Source organism: Centroberyx affinis, unplaced genomic scaffold (assembly GCF_046629955.1).
Source record: "Centroberyx affinis isolate AG114_WGS23_722 - 3 ecotype Tasmania unplaced genomic scaffold, CSIRO-AGI_Caff_v1 ptg006234l_1, whole genome shotgun sequence".
NCBI classification, from domain to species: domain Eukaryota; kingdom Metazoa; phylum Chordata; class Actinopteri; order Beryciformes; family Berycidae; genus Centroberyx; species Centroberyx affinis.
Window position 1 is genome coordinate 1 of NW_027283167.1, and position 7,500 is coordinate 7,500.

The 7,500-nt window shown below is 42.7% G+C and overlaps 1 protein-coding gene across 1 annotated transcript in view; it reads right to left on the reverse strand.

Annotated features, from left to right (window-relative positions):
- Positions 1-521: 521 nt before the first annotated feature.
- The window catches only part of LOC139638250 (connector enhancer of kinase suppressor of ras 3-like), a gene marked incomplete at its 3' end in the record, with an annotated part of 37,546 nt that continues 30,567 nt past the window's right edge, over positions 522-7,500 (reverse strand). Inside the window, exons 9-11 of the mRNA XM_071512318.1 lie at positions 6,295-6,444; positions 1,601-1,722; positions 522-700 (exon numbers count right to left, since the gene is read on the reverse strand). Coding sequence (XP_071368419.1) covers positions 522-700; positions 1,601-1,722; positions 6,295-6,444 — 451 coding nt within the window. The remainder of the gene's footprint in view (positions 701-1,600; positions 1,723-6,294; positions 6,445-7,500) is intronic.

The window sequence follows — 7,500 nt, forward strand, 5'->3', positions numbered from 1 at the left end:
GACACTACAGACATTTACTGTCTGAAAATCTGTTTTATCCCAGTTTAGGATGATATTCAGAATAGAATAGAATAGAATTATTTAGAACATGTTAAAATAAATAAATAAATATGTATATATATACATACATACATACATACATATTTATTTTTTATTATTTAAAGAGAAGAAGGAAGAGGAGAAGGAGAAGAAAGAGAAGAAGAAGAAAGAAGAGGAAGGAGAAGAAGAAAGAAGAAGAAGAAGAAAGATAAGAAGAAGAAGAAGAAGAAAGAGAAGAAGAAGAAGAAAAAGGAGGAGGAGGAGAAGAAGGAGAAGAAGAAGAAGAAGAAGAAAGAGAAGGAGGACAAGAAGAGGGAGGAGGAAGAGAAGAAGAAGAAAGAGAAGAAGAAGAAGAAAAAGGAGGAGGAAGAGAAGAAGAAGAAGAAGGAGGAGGAGGAGGAGGAGGAGGAGGAGGAGGAGGAGGAGGAGGAGGAGGAGGAGTAGTAAGAGGAGAAGGAGGAGGAGGAGGAGTGTGTGCTCACTGCGTGTGGAGGAGCGCTGCCTGAGGCGGACAGGGATTGGCTGGCTGGGTTCAGGGGGCGGGCTCACAGACTTGTTGTACTCGGCCACAGTGAAGCGGCGGCTGCGCTCCACGTCCAGACGGGAGTTCGGAGACTTCGGACGCAGCTTCACACTCTGAGAGGTGACTGGGTTCCCCTCGCTTCAGAGAGAAAACAACAACAACAACAACAACAACAACAAACTTTATTTACAGAAAACACTCTTCAAAACCAAAGCTACAAAGTGCTTCACAACAAGGAACAAGTGAAACGAATAAAACATGTAGTGCAAAAATAAAAAACTGAAGGTCCTGTAAAAATAAACATAGCAAAGAGATAGAAAGACAAATGACAATAAATAAAATAAAAAGACAAATAAATGACAATAAATAATACAAAATCTTATAGGAAATTTGAATCAATTGAATCAACATCACGATAATGTTTTTTTGTTATTTGTTTATTTATTTATTTATTTATTTATAAGAGGAGAGGAGGAGAGGAGACAAGGAGAGGAGAGAGGAGAGGGGAGAGGGGAGAGGAGACAAGGAGAGGAGAGGAGAGGAGGAGACAAGGAGAGGAGAGGAGGAGAAGAGGAGAGGAGAGGAGACAAGGAGAGGAGAGGAGAGGGGAGAGGAGAGAGGGGAGGAGAGGAGAGGGGAGGAGACAAGGAGAGGAGAGAGGAGAGGAGAGGAGGAGAGGAGGAGAGGAGAGGAGGAGAGGAGGAGAGGAGAGGAGGAGAGGAGAGGAGAGGAGAGGAAAGGAGAGGAGAGGAGAGGAGAGGAGGAGAGGAGAGGAGAGGAGGAGAGGAGAGGGGAGGAGACAAGGAGAGGAGAGAGGAGAGAGGAGAGGAGGAGAGGAGAGGGGAGGAGACAAGGAGAGGAGAGGGGAGGAGACAAGGAGAGGAGAGCAGGAGAGGAGAGGAGGAGAGGAGGAGAGGAGACAAGGAGAGGAGAGGAGGAGAGGAGGAGGTTATAAATTCTAGAGTATAGAATTGTACTAAGTTTCTGTATGGCAGATCTCCCTGTGTGTGGTGCATGCTGGGATCAGCTGTTCCTCACCGTGGGGAGTATGGCACTGCAGGGGGAGGAGGGATGTACAGATCCAAGATGGCCGGCTTCCCTTTCTTGCCCGGAGCCTCGGAGGTTTCCGGGTGTTGTGGTTTGTGGAGACCTGGAGCCGCCTGGAGAGACACAACGAGAGAGGAGCTCTGATTGGCCATCTGGTTTTAACCCTTATTTAACCAGGAAACTTAATTTTTTTTCCTGCCCAAACAGGTTCTGTCTGTCTGTCTGTCAGCAGGATTTCTTAAAAACTTCTGAACAGATTTCAGTGAAATTTGGTGGACAGATAGATGTTGAGCCAAGGAACAGCTGATTACATTTTAATGGTGATCCAGATCTGGGATTTCCACCATTGGATGATTATCTTCTTTTTGGCCGTAACTATGAAAGTTATGCAGATAGAGATTTGATTCAAAATTCTAAGAGGATGTTTGCAGGGTGAAGAAATCAATTTGACTTGAAACTGAAGTGACAGGAGTGATGTGTTTGGGTGGGACAGCAGGTTGGAGAATAGTTCAGCGGTGGTGGAGGTTTGTGCTCTCGGAGTGGCTTCTGGTTATTCACAGAGATAGTAAAGATGTAAGGAAAGAGCAGTTGGGACTTCAGTACCTCGTTCAAAGGCACCAACTGAATTTGTTGAAGGCGTAAAGGCCAATTTATACTTCTGCGTTCAGGTGCCACCATAGCTTACATGATGCACCTCTCCAAAAATGTGACTCTAGAGCGACGCAAGACCACAAGAGCTGTGATTGGCCGCTTGGTATTTCAAGTTCAAGTTCAGGTATTTTCATCTGTCCGACAGCTCATTTCCCAATTATAAAGACACCAGATGAACTGAAATATCCACAACATGAGTTTCACTATGACTTCGACTTCTGCTATTACTTCTGTGTTAACAAAACTCCACACTGCCATCTAGTGTTTCCGTAGTTTACTCACAGAATCACCAATGCAGAACTATAGATGCTCACATTTACTTCGACGCAGAAGTACAACTTGGCCTTTACCCATTCACTTCCCTCACCCCAAAATCAATCAAAATCAACAAACAAGTCCGTCAGGCTACCAGCTCTCCTATCAATCAAGTTCCTTACTCACTTATTCACACATCAATGGCATAATCACCACCAACCAAGAAGTAGTTAATCCAAAGATATCTTATATTGCTGCTCCTGCTACTACCTATCACTACTAATAAGTGTTATCATTTGTATGGTGCTTTTCATAGCAAGTAAGAAGGAAAGGTACTTGCTGCAACATTCAAAACAACAGTTCTTCTTCTGATGTTTCTAATGAAAGTGCAGTAAGGAGTTGCAGCTCGTGAGGAAAAGCAGCAGACAAAGCTCGCTTGTGTTTCTCTCCACATCAGAGGCTGCAGCTCTCTCCTCCGGCTCTGCATTTCCATAAAACACAGGAACCATACACTCTGCTCCTCTGGACTGTCCACGCTGCAAAAAACAGCTTCAAAAGGAGTTAAGGAGGCGGTGGAAAACAAGCATGTTCCTCCTTTCCCCGACATATTCCCCCATCCTGTTTTAAATTTAGTAGTAGCAGAGAAAGCTATTGGAGAGAGTGTAAGCTTTAAAGGAAAAATCCACCCTAAAACACTGTTAAAGCAGTCATTGGTGATGTACATTTCTAGGTCTTATTTGTTTGTTGTGTTTTTCTTCTTGGTGGATAACCGGCCAATCACAGACGAGGTGACGTCACCTCCAGATGTTTCCAGCAGCTCCAGTGGAGTTTGATATGAGAAAATGTTTCAGGATGTAAAACCTCAGCGGTAAACGTCAGGTTTTGGTGTCAGTCCCTCAGAATCAAAGAGCGAGGGCTTCTTTCTAGAGCCGCCATTTTGCACCGAGAGACGTTCAACAATCATACAGGGAGAGATCCATCAGAGAAGAGGAGAGAGACCAGAATGCAATGCAAGAGCAGGAGAGAGACCAGAATACACTGCAGCAGAGAGACAGGTTGGGGTTTGAGTAAGGGGGCGTGATGCTCACTTTTTCTCAACTAGAAAAACTCACTGTCTCGCTCTTACTATCGCTATCTCTCTCTCTACCTACATGCAAGTTCAGGTACATTCTCTTGGGGTTGTCCCAAGGAATTCTGGGAAATGTAGGAAATCAGTAACTGCAGTAGAAATAGTCGAGGCAGGCGGAGGGAAATTTACCTTGCGAGGCAGCTGGATTCGCGAGATCACGATCACGCAAGAATCCATCTTGCCAGGCTTCAAGTTCTGTGTTTGTGGCTGAACCACAGCGGATCGGACCAATCAGCGTCCTCTGAGGGCAGCTGGGGGCGGGGCTTAGGTGTGACGACAGCGAGAAGCGACTGTTCGTTCACAACAATGGCGGCTCCTAAAGAGGCTAACGTCGATGCTGCTATAACATCTGTTATTTCTGAACTGGAAGAGCAAAGAACGGCACCGAAGGCTTTTCTGGATGGGAAAGATGTTTTCGCTCTTCGGCTTCGGCAATCTGATCTGATTGGTTGAAGTTAGCCTGTGATAGACGGTGATAGACAGATGGTTCATCCAATCACCTGCCAAGTATTTTTTTAAAGTGCCTGCCCTTTTCCAAACAGTTTCCAAGGACGACTTCCCGGATAGTTCTGTGTAACAAACCATCTGGAGCGTCAGGTTAGAGGGAAAGTGGGTTCACCAGAAAAGTACATTTCAACACTTCATCACTAAATAACTCCTGGAAAGTGTTCATGAACATCACAGACTGATGATAAATAAGTGTAAGAGGATCTCGTTTTAAATGAGAGGGTGAGGTGAAGGTACTTGATGAAAAGATGAGTTTTCAGTCTAGGATGTGGAAGATGTGGAGCGACTCTGTTCTTCTGACTGAAGTTAGACGGGAGGAGAGTTAAGTTTGGGTGGAGCGCCGAGCCTCCATTCAGGCTGACCTTTGGACTGGAGTGGGTGGGTGGAGTGAGGAGCGAGGGGCGAGGGAAAGAGAAACTGACTTTAAACCTGTCTGGATTGCTAAGATTAGAGACCGCACACACCGACCAGGCTGTCTACTGGCATTTAACAAGCCTATCTTCCCCAAACACTCACATCCTGCACCTCTTTCAACACAAAAACCCCCTGAAGGTGATTTAGTGAATTCAGAATTGTCACATTGTCTATTAACGCCATGAGTCACCTTCCAAAGATGTCTGACATCAACGCAGGCTAATGTTTAGAGTTTGTGCTATTCCCTTACTTCAGGAAGAAGGAAGAAGGGATCCATTGTTTTCCTCCACCCACGGCTGTTTTTACTGGTGACATCACTCACATATAGAAATAGATCCAGCAGAACAAAACGCAAAGGATGACAGATTGAAAACCCACCTAGAGCTGCCGGTCATTTTTCTGTTCTGGAGGGTTTTTGTTTGTATAGTTAAGACACATTCCCACCTGGGAGCTGAGCCACAGTCTGGAGCAGCTGGGGGTTCGGTGCCTTGCTCAAGGGCAGCCGGACACTAACCGAAGGAGGGGAGAGCGCTATGTGTTCACTTTCCCCTCCAACACTTTCCAGCTGGTCCAAGGATTCAAACTGGCAACGCATAAAGCTGCTGCCTAAACTTCAGGATACTGCCTCTCCATCAAGCAAGCTCCTCTTTTATACTACTACTACTACAACTATTACTGCTTCTTCTACTACTACTACAACTATTACTGCTTCTTCTACTGCCTCTATTACTACTTCTACTACAACTACTTTTACTGCTTCTTCTACTACTATTACTACAACTATTACTGCTTCTTCTACTACTACTACAACTATTACTGCTTCTTCTACTGCTTCTATTACTACTTCTACTACAACTACTTTTACTGCTTCTTCTACTACTATTACTACAACTATTACTGCTTCTTCTACTGCTACTACAATAACAACTACTTTTGCTGCTTCTACTACTACTGCTTCTTCTACTGTTATGACTACTACTACTATTACTGCTTCTTCTACTGCTTCTATTACTACTACTACAACTACTATTACTGCTTCTTCTACTGCTATTATTACTATTACTGCTTCTTCTACAACTACTACTACTTCTACTGCAACTACTGCTGCTACTACAACAACTACTTTTACTGCATCTTCCACTACTACTACAACTATTACTGCTTCTACTGCTACTGCTTCTACTGCTATGACTACAACTACTACTGCTTCTTTTACTGCTTCTACTACTACTACAACTACTACTACTACTGCTCCTTTTACTGCTTCTACTACTACTACAACTACTATTACTGCTTCTTCTGTTCTTCTGCTGCTTCTTCTACTGCTACTACTACTATTACTGCTTCTTCTAATACTACAACTACTACTACTGCTTCTTCTTCTACTACTGCTACTACAGCTACTACTGCGGCTGCTGCCACTACTACCACTACTTCTACTACTACTACTTCTAAAACTACTAATACTACTGCTACTACAACTACTGCTAATAAAAATTATAATAATAAGAAAGCAAAGCAGGAGACGCCGAAGGAGAAGAAGAAGAAGCAGTAGATGAAGAAAATGTTCTCCTTTCCCTCTCTCTCCTCCACAGGCCGGTCGGAGTGTGAGCGCTCCTGCAGCTGGTGGGGCTTCACTGCCTTGCTCAGAGGCCCTTCAGCTGGGTGGATGAAGGTGGATTGAACCAGGTGTGTGTGGACTGTAGTGAGGATGACAGGGGAGGCTGACCTGCACCAGGGGGGGTCTCCAGCGCAGGTTTCTGAGCGGGGCGGGGGCGAAGCTGCAGGAGGTCCCGGACGGCCTCTTCTTCACCACCAGGACGACGCCCTCAGGCTCCGCCTTCAGCTTCCCCACCAGGTGCTTCAGCTGCCAGCCCACCTGGACCAATGACAGACAGGATCCCTCATCACATGACTCAGAACACACACACACACACACACACACACACACACCTAGAACAACAGAGACTGAAACACAAGCAGATACACTGCAAAAATGTCTACTAGTGTAGCTACTTGTACCTGTATCTCCATTTTATTGCTTTCTTGTGTTTTGGCACACACTTTTATTTAAAGTTCCATCTGTTTTTAATTGCATCTCTGTTTGTTTGTTTGTTTGTTTTTTAGTTGTACCTGTTTATCTCTTGTATTACCTTTTATTCCTATTTTTATAATTTTTTTTCCGCACACACTTTTATGTAAAGTTCAGTCTGTTTTTAATTGTATCTCTGTTTGTTTGTGTGTTTTTAGTTGTACCTGTTTACCTCATATATTACTTTTTATTCCTATTTTCTATATATATTTAATAAATGTATTTTTATTTTTCTATCATTCATTGTGGTAGTTTCACATCACTGCTTTTGGGTTTTATTGTATGTAAAGCACTTTGTAAACATTGTTTTTAGAAAGGTGCTATACAAATAAAGTTATTATTATATTATTATTATTATTATTATTACATGCTCATTTACACTTTGGGGATGTAACTGATTACATATAACTGATTATATCTCATCCAGAGTGAATATAAAGAGTGTGACAGTAGAACAAGCTTCAACTCATACATCAACATTAGAAGAAACTGATAGTAAAGAGGTCAAGGGTCAAAGCAGCACCCTGACAATAGATGGAACAAATATTCCTGGGATCCTAGAATGATCACACACTGTAAAAAAAAAAAAAAGTCCATCTTAACAGTCATTAAATTAAATCTCATATTCAGTCTAAAAATTAAAAAAAAATTATTGACTGAATTGAAATAAAATAAAAAAAGTAAAAATACAAAAAAAAAACACAAAGCAAACAAAAAAGGAAAAAAAGAAAGTTAAAAAAGGGTTGTAAAATTGATACTGATACATACATTTTTTTTTTTTTTTTTCTTTCTTAAATATTTGGTGAGATACACTGCAAAAAACGTCCACATGTTTATTTACAT